The following is a 17153-nucleotide window of genomic DNA, read 5'->3' as shown; positions in this document are numbered from 1 at the left end:
CTAAGGCTAGTTATATTCGGCACTTTCCATAGGCCGAAAGGGCATTTCATTTACAAAATTCAGAGAGCTCCTTATGTCCGCGGAGAAACACTGAAAACACCTTGTAGATGGAACGTCTTGCGGATCCGCAGTCTTAGCACCTTGAGTGAGTGTCGGGTATTGCGGGAAGTCAGAGCCCGCGTTATCCACCTCTGCGCGCCGTGTAGGAACAAAAGACGACGAATTAATTTCACAGTGGTCTTGATCTCTATTAGACTTCCGGAGAATTTTCTCTTCCTTGAAAAATCTTGTCGATTCTTTCGCTCGGTTGTCTTGCAGTCCCAGCATCAATCATTCCTATACTAGGGCAATTTTCTTCTCATTACTCAAGCATGTCTCCAGAGCAGGTTTCTGTGATCACCGCAACTGTTCCTGTTCTAGAGCGATATGGACAGAACATCACCGAGACATTTTACAGGAACATGCTTGCCGCTCACCCAGAGCTGAAGAGCGTGTTCAATATGACCAATCAGCAAACCGGACACCAGGCAAAAGTTCTTGCAGGAGCCCTCTATGCTTACGCAAAAAGTATTCGTAACCTGGAAGCACTCGGGCCTATGCTGGAGTTGATTTGCCATAAGCATGCGTCTCTACACATTACCCCAGACCAGTACGACATCGTCGGCAAATATTTGATCGAGGCGATGCAAGAAGTTTTGGGGGACAATTTCACGTCAAGTGTGCAATATGCCTGGACAGCTGCTTATAGTCAACTCGCCAAGATCATGATTCAGAAAGAAGCCTCGCTCAATGACCAGCATGAGGAATGGAAAGACTGGAGGGACTTTTGCATTGTGACTATCTCACGCGAGTCGGATGAGATATCCTCGTTTTATCTTTCCCCTGTTGACGGCAAACCCCTTCCCACCTTCGTACCTGGTCAATACGTCTCCGTGAGTGTTTATGTCCCGCAGCTCGGCTACACGCAAGCACGGCAATACTCAATGAGCGATGTCCCGTCAACCGAATATTATCGGATTAGTGTGAAGCAAGAACGGGGCCAGCAATTCCCACCTGGGGTGCTATCAAATGTCCTCCACGACATCAAAGCACCTGGTCAAATTGTAAAAGTTTCCCATCCTCGAGGAAACTTTTTCTTGAGCAGCGTCAGTGAGACCTCGCCAATTGTTCTTGTTGCTGGTGGTGTTGGTATAACCCCATTGCTGTCGATGTTGAAGTTCCTCACTTCAACTACGTCCACGATAAAGCGTCCCATTCACCTCATCTACGCAACGAGAACCACGACTGCACGGGCCTTCTTCAAAGAGATTGCCGACACCAGTCGCTCCAATGCAACGGTCAGAGTGACGTTCTTTGTTGGATCTCCTGAGGCGGGTGACAAGGCCGGTTGCGACTATCATCATGAAGGTCGCCTCGACCTGAATCGCCTTGATGCGCAGCAAGACCTTTTCTTGAATCACACGCAAACGGAGTACTATATATGTGGCCCATCCCCATTCTTGGAAATGGTCAAGAGGTTTTTACTCGTCCAAAGAGTAGAGTCATCAAATATCAAAATGGAGGTCTTCGGTGCTGGTGGCTTTGCTGAAACCACGTCCCAAGCACATTTGTGAGCCTCTAAATAACATCTAATCACTTTCTTTTCTTCAGTTCAGTGTTGCAAGAAATACAGAAATAGAAAAGCCAATGCATCCAATACTTTACCATGACATGTCTCCGGGCCAGTTGGCTAGATAGAGTTGGCCGCCCGCAATAACCAATCTCACTCACCAGCGTTTCGCTAGTCTCGTCTTTATGCATGAAAAGAATCTCAGCGGAACTGATATTTTCTTGTCAGCACGAAACTGACTTCGACATATGCTTACACCATAGACCTGTTAGGCTCCAGTATAATAAGATCGATGCCGTATGTAAAGCCCAACCTAGTTGCATTGATAAGCGAAGGCTAGTGAACTCCCGCATCCAGACCCCGAGCCACAATGACATCAGAATCAATGTCAACCACATCAACTACATCGGATACCTAGGGAATTGTACGGAGGTCTTGCTCCTCGATGTGGGGTAGTAAATAAGGTCCTCGAGTCCCTTTGGAGCAAACAGCCAAATAGCAGCAGGGCAGTATCTAGAAAACAAGGTTGCGTTCCATCACTCTCCGCAATACCCGCGCCATCTCCATACCCGATAGAATTCCCCAAAGAGCTGACGAGATAGGACCGAGGTTGTGGCCTTAATAGGGGAGGGAACTGGGGACAAGGGAGCTTAACGAAATACCCGCAATAACCGTTGACGACGGACTGAGGACAATGCCCCCGAAATAATATGATGCCATGTTCTTTCCAGGCTATATAGAACCCAGTTAGCACCTTGCAGACTCTCGACATATCATTTCAATACAAGGTTTTCAGCAGTGCACTCCCTCATATCCTGTTGACAGATCCTCTTTCGAAATGGCCCGTACCACCGCCGGCACTGCATCAACGGGCTCAACAGTGCGCATGTCGCATGACCCTGTCACCTTTCCTACAGATACTCCCAACTTCATTGATAACGAGTTTTTATCCTCCAAGGCTACCAAGTGGATTCCGCTCTGTGATCCCGCAACGAACAACCTCATCACCCGTGTCCCACAGTCCACTCCCGAGAAACTCTCCGCAGCAGTTGCCTCTGCTCAGAAGGCATTCCCCCAGCATGGCGAGCAACCAGTATCATCGCCCGACAGCAGATAATGTTCCGCTTCACGCATTTCATCAAAGAAAACCACGACCGCCTAGCCGCTTCAATCACTTTGGAACAAGGGAAAACCTTCAAGGATGCCCGAGGAGACGTCCTACGTGGACTACAGGTGGCTGAAACAGCCTGTGGTATTACTACCCAGCTCCCAGGAGAGGTTCTCGAAGTTGCTCGAGACATGGAAACAAGAAGCTATCGAGAACCTCTTGGTGTTGTCGCTGCTATCTGTCCATTCAACTTTCCCGCCATGATTCCTCTCTGGTGTATTCCGATTGCGGTTGTTACCGGAAACACGATGATATTGAAGCCATCGGAAAGAGACCCAGGTGCTGCTTTGATTCTCGCCGAACTTGCCCGGGAGGCAGGTTTTCCTAAAGGAGTCTTGAACGTCGTGCATGGGTCTGTGGATATCGTAAACTTCATTCTTGATGAGCCTGTTATCCGCGCTATTAGTTTTGTCGGTAGCAATCGTGCTGGCGAGTACATTTACGCCAGGGGTTCAGCCAATGGGAAGCGTGTGCAGGCCAATCTTGGTGCAAAGAATCATGCTGTGCTCCTGCCAGATGCAGACAAAGGTGCCGCTCTAGATGCTATTGTGGGTGCTGCTTTCGGAGCTGCCGGGCAGCGGTGTATGGCACTGAGCGTACTTGTTACTGTTGGTGATAGTGCTAGTTGGATACCTGGACTGGTTGAGAAAGCACGAGCTCTGGTAGTATCCGCCGGTTTCGAGAAGAATGCCGACGTCGGTCCGGTTATCAGTCCCCAAAGCAAAGCTAGGATTGAATCTCTTATCGCCAGTGCCGAAACTGACGGGGCCACAGTCGTCCTAGACGGCCGAGGGTACAAGCCAGAGAAATACCAAAATGGAAACTTCGTATGTGAGAAGCCATTACAATTGCTTCTGATGCTAACGTGCTATAGGTGGCGCCAACAGTGATAACTAACGTCAAAACGAATATGAAATGTTACAGAGAAGAGATATTTGGCCCTGTGCTGGTTTGTATTTCTGTACAGACTCTCGAAGAAGCCATTCAACTTCTTAACGCAAATGAGTATGGAAATGGGGCATGTCTTTTCACCAAGTCGGGCGTGTCCACTTCATACTTCCAAAAGAATGTTGAAGCAGGGCAAGTCGGTATCAATGTTCCGCTGCCTGTCCCGCTTCCCATGTTCTCCTTCACTGGGAACAAGAAGAGCATTGCAGGGGGAGGAGCAAACACATTCTATGGAAAGCCTGGAGTGGCATTCTACACTCAGCAAAAGACGGTGACTAGTCTTTGGCGAGAGAATGTCGATGCTGGCAAACAGGTTGTCATGCCATCTCACCTGTGAAGCATTCCATCAGAGGTTTTCTTAATAGCTTTGACTGATACTTCACCTTGTTCTCTGAGACATGCTAGCTTTAGTTGATCCATATACGTATAGTTTTTGAAATCGAGAAGCATTGAAGTACCATGAACTTATTTTTTTTATTTTTCATAACTTTTCTTGAGTATGGTTAATATGTTCATACATGTAATAGTACATTCGATGAGAAAGGACTATGGAAAAATCAAGATAGAATCATCCACCAAGACTCCTGTAGTCTCCAGCAGGCCATCTCTCCCTCGCCATCAGCCTTGACAATGCCAACTTCCTCCATCCATTGCAGCATCAACACAGTTTCCCATGCGCCCATGGTGGGCTTGATCATGTTAGCAATGTTACCGGCCTTGATACCGGGTCGCATCACCAGACATCCGAGGACTGGGCCAACCACCAAATCCCAGAGACGAGGCACGAACTCTCCATTGATATCGTACCAAAGGGGGTTTTTGGGCGGAATTTTCGCGCCTGATGATGGAGGTGGGGGTGGAAGAATTGTTGCTGCGGCTTTTCCTTGAACTGGATTACCATAGCGGTAAGTTGCGGTAGGAGTAACCTCAATAGGGAAACGGAAGCGTCTCTTGTCCATCTGTCGAGTTTCGTATCCGCCATCGGTGAGACCGAACTTGGCGCGGGGGGCATCGCGAGGTCGCATCTGAATAGCACCCGAGGCGTAGAGGTTGATCAATGCAAGGATATCGCCATCGTCTGCGGCGTACTCGACGTCGGATGAACCAGTAGTTCGGAGTTGGAGATCTAGCGTCTTTAATTTGAACTGAGCGGCACGACGCAGCTGGGAGCTTTCAACAGCACGTTTGCGGCTCAGTGTCTGCAGGAAATATTCTGAGATATCGTAGTTGCGACCAGGGTTGACGCGGCCGCGGGTTGTGGAGCTGATGACACGGTCGTTGATTAGTGTCTGTGTCGCAGTGGTGATGAGCCGATCGCCAAAGCGTTGCAGGATGTCGCTCGACTCATTGGGTCGATAGGTCTCTTCTGCGGTGATGATGTTTGCACGGACCCATGTCTTCGCAGCCTCAAGTTGTTCCGCATGAACCTTTCGTGGGGTCGATTGGGTGCATGTTGCATCATCCACGGGTATAGCAAATGGATTGCGCGCCATCAAGTTGCGCTTATGGCTGATAGTAACACCGTGTACAGCCTGGTACAGTTCATCACCTGCCGTAAGAGCATCTTCGCGTAGTTCGAAAACACTATCGAATTGCTCCCGTGTTGCTGGAAGATCCGGAGCCCGTTCGGATGGAGAGACATCCAGCCTAGTGCTTGCCCACTCAACCAGGGCAGGCCAATCATAGCTGTCCAAATCAGAATAGTCAATGCGCGGGACTTCATCCCGCTCGTATGCCTCAAGGAAGCACTCCTGGAAATCTCGATGCATCTTAGTAATCTGCAAGCGATTCTTGCTGAGTATCTGACGCGCTCGCCCTTCGATAAAAGAAGAGTCATGATTTGGGAAAGCTTTCGTCACAAGAGCCCAATCGATCACTCTTGATTCTGCTCCACCCGCAAGCACGCGAACGATGACAAGAGCAAGCATGAGCTTTTGTTTGAGGTCCTCGGGGATAGGGCGCACGAATCGCTGCCGGCGAATACGTTTAGGGGTCGCTGGGGTCGCTGACTGTGCTTCTTTGTCGGGTGTTGCAGTATCATCAAGTTTAGCCAGACGGCGGTCCGGGGGAGCAGGCCGTTTCCTTCTTGGTCTTAGTATCCTTTTGAGCGTCTCCTGTTTCGGAATAGGTGTTGCAGGGGGCTGAGGTAGAGCCTGTCGCTGGCGACGGATCTCGCTACGCCGTGGTGGCAAATCCGGTTCCACTGCAGGTTGTTTCGGAGGGGGCATGTCAATATCAAACCGAATATTGCCATTGACCGGCGCTGGTTCGAAACCATACTGGATGGTTTGGTCGATAAACCGCTGGCCTTCAAGGTTTGCTTCAAACAGAGTTGGGTGATTAAGCTCCCATTTGAGAATCTTTTTGGTCTTTTGATAAAATCTCGAGCGTAGATCTTCGGCTTCAACGGCCTGGTGCATTTCCGGTTCTGGTTCGTCATGAGCCAGCTTAGATAGTTCATTGACAGATTTCTCAATGTTCAAAGCCAGCTGTTTTTCCTGCAATGGCCTTCCCCTTCTGCGTTTGGCTGCGCAGGACCCTGTGGAGAAAGTCCCAGTGGTTGGATCAAATTGTTGCACCGGATTCATTAACATGGCATACGCTCCGATGGCGGAAATTGGTTTCATTACCCGTTTGGGATGTATGATGAGCCTTTGCTTGCCAGGAACACATGTACCTGTTCGGACATATGGACGCATAATTGACGTGTTCGGATGAGCATCAAGGTCCAATTCAGGGGGGCGTGCAAGTGTCATGAGTCGCTGAACTCCAGGCACATCAGGCAGCTCATCCATTAGTTCGGCAATCTTAGCAGCCTTGGCTGCTTGGGATTCCAGGCGTCTGATGAAATTCGCCTGGGCCTGTCTCCTTTTCCTTGCCTCTAAGTTCACAATGGATATAGGTTTGTGTTGTAAGTGCACATGGGTTCCTTCTTCGACGGGGAAGGAGAATTTCTGCGTGCGGGGAGGTGCACCGTGTGGTCGACCACTATTCCTTGTCAAAGTTGGATCCAGCTCAACATTGTCCGAAAAGAAGGGACGGGACTCGTGGAAATCAGTAGCCAGGATCTTGCTCTGCATCTCTTTCACCAACGGATCGTCTGGTGACATATCAGGCTTTAACAACAACGTCCTTGTCACCATCAATTTTCTTGTGTCTCTGCCGCTGAAAGTCAACTGCCGAAGGTAGCCAGCATCAATCAATTGCTTGCATGCAGTAGTGACAGTTCGCATGTCTGGTTTTTCATTTGGATGGTGCTTCATCCATGCAGTGACAAAAGGATACCACATTGCAGTGCCCGCGGGGTATACACCATTAGCCTTTTCCATAATTTCCATGATGAGTTTTCTCCGAAGAACACTAATAGATCCGCCTCTCGTAGATAAAGACTTTGGGGATCCCGATTCCTCCTCTCCTGGAATCTCCATGTTTCTGATACTGACTCTGTTCCGAGCTCGTGGCCTTTTTGCAGGCTTGGTGCCATGAGCGCTGAAATTGAATTTCTGGGGGGCCACTGAGCCTGATCGTGGTGTCAAAACATCGGATCGAGGTGTCGGGGAGTGTAGAGTAGTGTAGTTGCTATCGCTGCGGTCGGATGGTGCTACGCGGGGTCGCTTTGATGGAGTCCCAGCTTGCTCGTCTTCGAGTGGATGAACGCTAGCACTCTTGTCGCGATGGCGCGGTGTACTCATTTTGATTGAACACTCTTGGGATGCTGGAACTACATCCTTGGGCAATATCTCATTGGCATCCTCCAAGGGTCCTTCATTGAATCCATTTTGTACCTTGTGAAGACGAGATCGTTTGGGAAGTGCGGGTGTGTCCGCTAACTGGTCAGGTAGGGTTCTCTTGACTCCCCTCGGAGTTGTTGAGATGGGGCTCATAAACCCATCGGAGTTGATAGCTTCAGAGGCAAGGCTTTCTGATGCAGCATCCCGTACCTTATCATCATCACTTGAGTCATCTTGATCCTTGACAAACCAGGGGAGTGATGCTAATTTTGGCGATTTGAAGATCGCGATTCGACTCTGTCTCGGTCGACCTCGGGCCTTGCCAGCTGGTCTTCTTCGGCCGGGGGGAGTCACATACACGCCAGGAGCAGGCTTTTCCATGACAAGAGCTTTGTATTCAGTCCAACTCTCATCCATACCAAGGGCTTCAAACTTCTCTTTCTTTGATAATCCCCTGAGGCTATCATGTTTAATTTTAGCTCTTTTGGCTCGCGGGGATTCATCGACATATTCCCAGCCGTAACCTTGGTATAGCTCCAGCTTGAGTTCAGTTCCAGATTCCAGGACTTTCGGTTCTCTGAGTTCCGATCCGTTAGCTTCGGGTTCTCCATCTTCAGATTCCTTGGCCTCGTTAGGCTTGGATCCTTTGGATTTGGCGAGCTTTTCCACAGTCGCGCGGTTCAGTCTGCCCATTGGCCGTCCCTTGGGCCGGAAGCGGGGCTCATATAGATGCTTGGAGCCAGGCGGGAGTTTATCAGTACGTGTACGGATCACTGCGGCTTAGTGTTAGATTCACGACAATTCCTAGCCAAAGAGATGAGGGGGCTATCATACCATGTTGGCCGTTAGGAAGTTCAACAACAAACGGATCGCTCGAAGAAAGAAGGTAGTTGGGCGGTTTGACAGCCAGAATCCCGTCGAGTAGGGTTGAACTTGGATTCTTCAACAAATTCTTTGGAAACCCCTTTTTGGGGAATCCATGCTCATCAAGCTCGGGCAGAACCCCAAAGGGCGGCGCCTCGATCTTCAGCGATTTGGCTTTCTTGACTGGAATCTCAACGGCCTCCCATGATGCCCGACCAGATTCAGCGAGCTTTGCAAAGTGGTTTGCCGAATAGTGGACATAATACATGATGGTCTTTTTCATTGCCATATCCCGAACGATAGCGTAATGGCGGAGATGGAGTGGCTGGGCCACTTGCCATAGGTCGACCAAGCGATGCACCATACTTTCAGCGGGTCTCTTGTAAAAGGATCCAAAGCAGGTCCAGTTGAGTGTCTTGAATTTTGGTTAGCTAAAAGGATCTTCATTTTGCAAATAAGGATCGTACGTGGTTGGTGATGCCTGTTGTGCCTGTTCTTTCAACGATGTCAAAGATCTGGTTGTAGATGTTACGATCCGGTGTCCAAGATGGTACGATGCGTGCAGCATCTCCGGCATGTTCTTTGATAAGATCCATCCCACCGTCCTCGGGACTAAGCGACCTTTTGCCCGCCCCCTCCAGCTCCATGTCCTGATCTTGGTCCGGGGTAAGCTTGGTTCCTTTGGCTCGCACCCCATGCTTGTTCAAAACATCGAAATTAAACTCGTGGAAAAGGTCCAGATCTTTGTTTGTAGGATCTCGTAAAAGTTTCACACAAGGGTGCATTCTTTCGTATTGTGACTCGGCTCTCACGCGTTGTACCACACCTATCCGTTCCCACTTTCGGAGGGCACGGGATAAGACTTTCCAACGCCATTGGTCATCGAAGCCCAGGAGTCGTTTCAAATCATTGCGTGCAATCAATTGATGCTCTCGAAGGATATCGAACAGGCTGGTAGTGAAGCTATCGAAATCGATCATGTTCTTCGATTGCGGTTCTTCCTTTGTTTGATCACTAGTAGTGTGGCGGTAGAATCGCTGCAGCGTGCAGAGGCTCGTTCGGGCCGTTTTTGTTTGAACAGGTCGCTTGTCAATGTAGCCCTTTCTTTGCAAAGCATCGGTACGCTTCGGGACAGACCGTTTGTCCTGGCCACTGATCTTCACCAGGTCCGGCTGCACAATACCCTTTGACTTGCGTGAAGCAATCACCGATAGTAAGGCGAATTCAAGAGGTAATACCTTGGACTCGTCTGGTGAATGACCAGTGATGGCAAGCCAAGCTCTCTCTTCTGAAACAAAGATTCGAAGCGGCGGCAGATTAGGGTTGATGTCTCCGTTATGGTTGACCTCAGCATCATTGCCATTGGAATCATGACTCTCAGTTTTTTGTGAGTCAAGCTGCTCAGCTTCATTCAATGTGAGATGGTTCCATGCATTATGCTGGCCAATAGACACCTCTGGGTTACTCGTGAGCCAGGACCAGACCTTCTCTTTGAAACGACGGTCAATTTTTTGGTTTATTTCAGTCCCATCCGAAGATTGAGTATGGAAATCATCAATGGCTTGAAGTAGATCGGATAACGTTGCGCCTTGGTGTCTGTTAGCATTCTGTAATGTATGTATAGGAATGAAAATGCCCAATTAGGGTTTGAGATGGAGGAGCATTGGCTGCATCACAAGAATGCAGACCCAACCTAGTCATGAGAAAGCCCTGAGAGGAAAAGTATAGCCAAACATATTCCTCTAGGCTTTCGACATAATTTTGGTAACACTGAAAATCCACATGCGATATGACATGCGTCTCCCGGGTGAGGAAAAGTGGGTCCTAGTGAAGAGACTATACACACCTTGATTGCCGCAGAGTGCGACTTCGTTCAGCACGAAATCGATAAGATGTTGTACACCAGGCATGGCTACATCTCTTTTTTTGGAACAGAAATATGGGAGTAAAAAATGCTAAAAGAAAGGTGATGGGTTGTGGGAGAATTAAAGAAGGATAGAAAATTTTTGAAGGGGGGCTCGAACGCGGAGCTCCCAATTCTGCAAAAATGCGATTATCATGTCACATGACCTTATCTTATCTTCTTGCTATGGTGCCTTGATGCCCTGGTGCCTTGGTGCCTTGATGCTTTGATGCTTTGTTTGTGAGGCCTCTTAAATGAGGGTCTATTTCCTTTTGACCAATAAGCGCTACATGCTTATAACAATTCCATTGATTTTAAGTCCTTCCGAGGTTTTTTTGAATCCAAAGTACATTGTCCAAGCAGATACAGGGTATAGTGCAAGATATTGTCGCCACCTTACTTTCAGGACCAACAAACTTTCATGACCATATGCTCATTGAAAGAAGGCTGAGAGAAAGTTCATCTAATATTGTTGTATCTATATAGGTAGTAGGTTGTACTCCGTACAAGGACATACATAAAATGTACATTAATAGATTATCATAAGAGGGGCATTTATGAACAAGCATAAACGGGCCCATATCGGGATCGGCGTTCAAGTGGATCTCACTTTCAGGTCTCCCGAGGCCGATTCCCTGTTTTTTCACATATTTGTGCGTACGGAGTAGTCTGTATAGTTACTCTCCCCTAGCTTAGACATACAAATGTCGACATGTCTACGGAGTACAACATACAGACATCGATTCCATACTCCTTTTGTATTAGATGCTACCATATGTAGGGCTATTAAACAAACTCACTTCTTTTTTAATATAAATGTCAAGAGGCAAATAATACATAGCATGGTAACCTTGCAAAGACTTGGCAAGACGAGCGAAGAGGCAAAAATCACAAAGAAAATAAAGAAACACGAGGTTTAAAGCACTAAGATATCAATTTTGCCCAGGTGGTTTGATGTTTTGAATGACATCATAGGGGCCTTACGTCAGGTACCTCCTACCACAGCTAAATTTGTATGACAACGGAAGTACCTCTCTCCGTTGTTTCCGGCCAAAATTTCCAGGACATTCGCCTCTTCACTTTTCTTGGATTCTTTCTCTCTGGAAATCCATTCAGATTTATTACATGCTCGCCATGTCCTAATCCTCCTTCACCAAACCCCTACCGCGTGCCCTCCCGAACCTATCAACAGCACTATCGCCACACCGATGGAAGAAGGAACCGTCCCAACACCCTCGGAGCCTCCTCCGCTCCCGTACTCGTTGCACACGAGGAAGAAGTCGATCGCCTTTTTCTGGACTATGTTCGTGATTGATACCATGGCTCAGCCGTTGATTCTATATTGGTGTCTTTGGTATCTCACGGACTTATCACCCAATTTGGGTATGTCTTGCGCGCGGAATAGCTATACCCGTTCAAATTGCTAACTTGGATGTGCAGTCTTCTCTATCGTCACCGCATCACTTGGAGGAGTCTCGGTCTTCGAATACTTTTACCGCCTTCACAATTTATTCCGCAAGAAATCGCGCGCACGGCCCCTGAACTCCCGCGTATCATGGGTAGGTGTCGAACTATGACTGATCACGGACCATCAACTGATACCTCTCGATAGCTGGATTTCTTCCAAATCAACTTCACCATTGTATGGTTGATTCTGGCCGTCGAATTGGTCGTGTAAGTCTAACACACGTCATGGAAGCCGTCTCAACAATGAGCTAACAAGTCCGCAGTGGATCAGTTCCTGAAGAACCATATGGTTAGACCAACCCATTATACTATGGTGCCAATTACCTCGTGCTGACCGTTTAAATAGTGCGCCTCATCGCCATGGTCCTACCAACCGTCATGTTCTACTTTGGCATTGTCTACCTTTCTCTCGACATTTTCCGTATGATGGGCTACAAGGCCCCGTTCCGAATTTCTTCCACGCCCAAAGGCTCTGTTATGCCTACTGCATTGTACGCGCTTATTGAGGACGTGGTAGCAGTCGACGGTGGTGGCGGACAGATATATCGATATGCTCTCCGAACTCGATACCTATCGAGTCCTTATTTCCGCCGCATGCTCTTCGAGATGAACTGTTTCTGGAGTGGAGGATCCATTGTCTTCGCCGCAGCCATTACTGCAGTTATTTTCACAGTTCAGGAAAATGTTGCATTTACGGTAAGTGGGAATCAATTCTATCTCGAATTGCAACCAGACTAACCTCAAATACAGCTGGGCTGGACCCTTCCGTTTGCCTGGGCTCTTGTTTGGACCTTGATCACAATTCCCTGGGTTCAAAGTGACCTGCGTCGTGAGAAGAAGGCGTGGGCAGAAAACCGTGGACAAGGCGGCATCCCTTGGGTTGACGATATCAGCGCGCCAACTGCACGTACCCGTTTCGCTTCTGTTCAGGCCAACGTCTGGCCCTGGACTCGTGATAAGCAGAGCCCACCCTCAACGCCATCGGACCACACTGAGAAAATACCTGATGCCCCGGGCGGGGTCTCCAATGAAGCTCATGGCTCTAACGATGCCTCCAGCAGTGCACCTCATGGTGCTCCTGACGTTACTGATGAAACTTACGATGGGGCAACTCTTGCTCCCAATACCGAACCATCTACGGAGAAATTATCCGTGTAATATTTATGCGATTATGGGATGACGTTTTCTCGTTTTGATCGATCTTTTGGTTGCACATGAAAAATGCATTTTTGGGAGAGAGCTTTCTAGATTTTGACATTCTTTGGATTTTATTCTGCTGTTCAGGCTAGTGTCGTTGTATATAGATACCCTCTGCTTATTCTCTGAGAGCATGAATATTTTGTTATTTCATCTAGACTTTGATTTACAGGTTGATTCCATACGTAAAAGAGTAGGCTAATTTGTCGAACATCAAGGAGCTAGTGTTGGTAATTCCTACTCCGTTCGTATGTAGATATTCTCATCTTGCTCAACTTGTGCACTGATATGGTTTGATACTAGACATGGCCGGAGCAACGCGGTAGCAATGGAATAGCGAATCTACTTTAACTTAACTACGCTCTACTTCTATTAAATAATGCTTCTAATAATGGAAAAAAAATAAGTGACAGACAGGTGCTATTCTATTGTCGTTCGGCATTCGGCCCTGGTCTTCGGCCTTGGCCGGAGAGCGAGAGCTTCATGTCGTTCTCTTTTCCTCGACATTCCATTCCGCCTTATCCGCGAGACGGGTCGTTATAAGGCCATCCATGTCTGCTATTATTCCTTTTATTCCCAAGTACATTTTCACGCATTTAACCGTTCTATAATCCAAATCATCAATAATGCTCACTCTCAACATCGCCTATACCGAGCTAGTCAACAGCTCTGATTCCTCTATAACCCTGACCCGAGGACAGATCTGGAACGGCCTGAAATTGAAGGCCCGACGCCCTCAAGACTTCATCCCCTCTTTCGATGACTCCCGAGTTATCGAGGAACGAGATAATGGTTCCTACATCGTAAGGGAAGCACATGTTGCGGCCGATCTCGACGAATCTCCTATGGCCGGAAAATGGATCAGGGAGGAATGCAGGCTGTATGAGCCGGTTAAGGTAAGAGAGCTAGAACATTAGAAACGGCCAGGGCCGTCCTGCAAACTTCGAATTCTCGAATGGTCTAACCAGCGAGTAGACTTACTTCACGCTACCTGGCGGGTCGATAGTTCAGAATATCCTATCCGAAGGACCTGACCAGGCTCTATATCTCACATTTACCTATGAATGGAAGCTGTCCGATATTGAGCTTGGGACTAGTGAGGCAAAAAAGGCGGAGGGTGACCATAAGAAAATTGCGATGTCATCGGTCCAAGGGACAATCAGGGCGTTGAGGAGAATGGCAGAAGGGGACAAACTCTGAATTATAGGAGGAATGAACCACATGCAGGTAAAAGAATAAAAGGCTCTAGAGGGCTAGAAGACATCAGTCATCAACTTCTCGCAGCTAATGATAGCTTGGATAGGATCGAGACTAGGATAAACGGTTACGTTGACGACGCTAGTCCTTTTTTTTTATAGGATAGGCGATTATGGATCATTAAGGGGCTGTTGGCAATTTCTACATACATATGTACATGTATGTAGATATTCCTGTCCCGATCAACCCGTGCACCGGTATGGTGGGATAGTTTGGCCGGAGCAACGCGATAGCAATGGAATGGCGGGGCTAATAGTTTAGCTTAGTTACGCTCTATTTCTATTAATGCTTCTAGCAATTAAAATCTATTGAAATACGAAATTTGTATAGGACAAGTCTATCTTCATATGCATATTAAGGTCTTGGCTGTCGGAAATCTCAACACATTTTAGTCTATCCGACGAGAATGTAACCAAATATATGAAATATACTAAGCTTCAAGATATTTAAACAAGTACTTGCCCAGGTAAGGCTTAAAACATGCCAATGATACCTAGGTAAACAGGCCCAGATTTTCAAGAGATACATGTAACCTAAGAACGTTAGCTCCAGGAAATAGTATGGAAGATCATCTCCCACCAATACGGAGCTATATTGAATCTCATATATAATTTTAGTACTGTAACTCCAAGGCGCTACCTCCCCCACTCCGGGGGCTAAGATCTGCATCGTAGTAATCGGGTCGGATAACATCACATCGGATACATTGTCATAATGGGTTTCAAGTACAAATTTATAAAATGGACTCGAACTACTCGGGTTAGAAAAACAGCAATTCCTAACCATGAAGGGGTCTATCTCAAGATTTCTTCTTTCGGCCTGTGGTCTTCTGTCCGTAGCACGGGCGGTTGATCCATTCACCTACGACAATGATACTTTCATTCTTCATGGCGAGCCCTACCTCCTCCTTGGCGGCCAGATGGACCCGCAACACATCCCCCACGAACTATGGGCCGATCGCCTAGAAAAGGCACGCGGCATGGGTCTGAACACTATTTTCTCCTATGTGTTCTGGGATCAACTTGAGCCAACCCAAGGCAAGTGGGATAACACCGGTAACAATGACATCGCGAAGTACTTCCGACTTGCGCAGGAAAAGGGATTGAACGTGATTCTGCGGCCAGGCCCATACGTCTGCGCCGAGCATGAATGGGGCGGTTTCCCAGCCTGGCTCAGCGAGATTCCGGGCATGGTTGTTCGCGACAACAACAAGCCTTTCCTGGATGCCTCGAAGGCTTTCATCGATCGTCTTGCAAAGGAGGTTGGTGATCTCCAGATCACGAAGGGCGGGCCTATCTTGATGGTTCAAATTGAGAACGAGTATGGATCCTACGGAAGCGACCATGTATACACGAACGCTTTGAAGGATATCTTCACTGCTGCTTTCGATGTACCCTTCTACACCAATGATGGCGGCACCGAGAAAATGCTCAAGGGCGGCCAGATCTCGGGTGTGTTGGCTGAGACGGACGGCGATGTTTATGAGGGATTCGCTGCTCGCGATAAATACGTTACCGATCCAACTAGTCTCGGACCACAGATGGATGGCGAGTACTATATCACATGGCTCGATCACTGGGCTAGCGATTACGTCCACAAGTCCAACGTCGGAAACAAGCAAGCGATCGATAAAATCGTTACCGATGTCAAGTGGCTGTTGAACAACAACGGCTCATTCAATCTCTTCATGTTCCACGGCGGCACGAACTGGGGATTCCAAAATGGAGCGAACTGGGCCGATGAGGTGGAGCCCATCACCACAAGTTACGACTATGGCGCGCCCCTCGACGAAACAGGTCGCAGAAATGATATCTACCTTGCGATCCGAAAAACCATCGCCGAGGTTGTTGGAGAAGACACCCTCCCCGCTCTTCCAGATGAACAACCAATGATTGAAATCCCATCTATTAGGCTTACCCCATCTGTGGACATCTTTGATACCCTCCCAGACCCCATCGAGAAAGAATTCCCAGTCAACATGGAAGCCGTTGGACAGGCGACTGGACTAATCCTCTACCGACATGCCATCACAACTCCCGTGAAGGGCGCAATCAAAACTGGCGATAAACCCCGTGATCGCATCCTTGTCTACGTCAACAAGAAGCGAGTCGGCGTGATCGACGGCACATACAAGACCCCGAAGACAGTCAACCTAGACCTTAAGAAAGGCGATGTTCTCGACGTCCTAGTCGAGAACCTCGGACGTGTCAACTACGGACCCGAGATCGTGGACCAGCGCAAAGGAATTGTCGGCAATGTCACAGTTGGCGAAACTGTTCTTTCCAAGTGGTCGATCTACCCCTTGCCCTTGGCGTCGCCGCCCAAGGCTACCGACAACAAGGCTCCGAAGCCCTCAGCTACTTCAGGCCCTGTCTTCTTCACTGGCTCGTTCGACTTGGATAAGGTTGGTGACACTTTCCTCGAACTCCCCGACTGGACTAAGGGTGTTGTTTGGGTGAATGGGGTCAACTTGGGCCGCTACTGGGTTGTAGGCCCCCAGCAGTCACTTTACCTTCCTTGGTGTTATCTTCGTAAGGAGAAGAACGAGATCACTGTTCTTGCTCTTGAGCCTACGGGGACTGACAGCACTGTTCGCGGAGTCGCTTCGCGTACCTGGGAAAATCACCCCGACCCCGATGCTCCGTGAGATGGGGACAGAATACGGTGATAGCTCGCAAATATTGATAGGAGTAGTCAGAATGAAACACTACAAAGTACAAGCGTATTTCTCCCCGGCAAATTGCTGTTACACCCCGAATCGATATAAAATTTCCCCCGCTGTAACTCTTCGATCCAACATTTGCCGATCAGTGAAGATCGGAGATTAGATCGACGTCAGCGTAGTTCGTGTTTGAATATCTAGTATGTTGTACAATATAGTTTAGAAACACTTCAATATCTCCCTCTATATGGTCAAAGGAACAGTGTGTACATGTACAAGTCACCCCAGGAAACAAGAGGGTGTCAGAAAGATACTAAAATGTTTATAACGAAATGTCCCCTATCGCC

At 48.2% G+C, this 17153-nt stretch overlaps 6 protein-coding genes across 6 annotated transcripts; 5 read left to right on the top strand and 1 right to left on the bottom strand.

Annotated features, from left to right (window-relative positions):
• Positions 1 to 371: 371 nt before the first annotated feature.
• Positions 372 to 1613, top strand: PGRI_017440 (Globin; the record flags this gene model as incomplete). The annotated part of the gene is made up of 1 exon (XM_040789457.1): positions 372 to 1613. The coding sequence occupies one exon, from the start codon at positions 372 to 374 to the stop codon at positions 1611 to 1613; it is 1242 nt and encodes a 413-aa protein (XP_040646410.1).
• Positions 1614 to 2447: 834 nt separating this feature from the next.
• On the top strand, positions 2448 to 4062 carry PGRI_017430 (CoA-acylating methylmalonate-semialdehyde dehydrogenase; the record flags this gene model as incomplete). Its single annotated transcript, XM_040789456.1, has 3 exons — positions 2448 to 2657; positions 2720 to 3604; positions 3652 to 4062. The coding sequence occupies 3 exons, from the start codon at positions 2448 to 2450 to the stop codon at positions 4060 to 4062; spliced, it is 1506 nt and encodes a 501-aa protein (XP_040646409.1).
• Positions 4063 to 4282: 220 nt separating this feature from the next.
• Positions 4283 to 10230, bottom strand: PGRI_017420 (uncharacterized protein; the record flags this gene model as incomplete). Its single annotated transcript, XM_040789455.1, has 4 exons — positions 4283 to 8229; positions 8291 to 8735; positions 8788 to 9908; positions 10167 to 10230. 4 exons carry the CDS (start codon positions 10228 to 10230, stop codon positions 4283 to 4285), a joined length of 5577 nt encoding a protein of 1858 aa, XP_040646408.1.
• Positions 10231 to 11431: 1201 nt separating this feature from the next.
• PGRI_017410 (uncharacterized protein) lies at positions 11432 to 12848 on the top strand (the record flags this gene model as incomplete). The annotated part of the gene is made up of 6 exons (XM_040789454.1): positions 11432 to 11606; positions 11664 to 11782; positions 11836 to 11897; positions 11954 to 11979; positions 12037 to 12386; positions 12441 to 12848. 6 exons carry the CDS (start codon positions 11432 to 11434, stop codon positions 12846 to 12848), a joined length of 1140 nt encoding a protein of 379 aa, XP_040646407.1.
• Positions 12849 to 13513: 665 nt separating this feature from the next.
• PGRI_017400 (SRPBCC family protein) lies at positions 13514 to 14087 on the top strand (the record flags this gene model as incomplete). The annotated part of the gene is made up of 2 exons (XM_040789453.1): positions 13514 to 13783; positions 13863 to 14087. 2 exons carry the CDS (start codon positions 13514 to 13516, stop codon positions 14085 to 14087), a joined length of 495 nt encoding a protein of 164 aa, XP_040646406.1.
• An 841-nt stretch (positions 14088 to 14928) lies between these two features.
• Positions 14929 to 16791, top strand: PGRI_017390 (Glycoside hydrolase, family 35; the record flags this gene model as incomplete). The annotated part of the gene is made up of 1 exon (XM_040789452.1): positions 14929 to 16791. The coding sequence occupies one exon, from the start codon at positions 14929 to 14931 to the stop codon at positions 16789 to 16791; it is 1863 nt and encodes a 620-aa protein (XP_040646405.1).
• Positions 16792 to 17153: the final 362 nt, after the last annotated feature.

This window comes from Penicillium griseofulvum (genome assembly GCF_001561935.1).
Source record: "Penicillium griseofulvum strain PG3 chromosome Unknown contig_80, whole genome shotgun sequence".
NCBI lineage: Eukaryota > Fungi > Ascomycota > Eurotiomycetes > Eurotiales > Aspergillaceae > Penicillium > Penicillium griseofulvum.
This window is presented reverse-complemented; position numbering and strand designations above follow the sequence as displayed.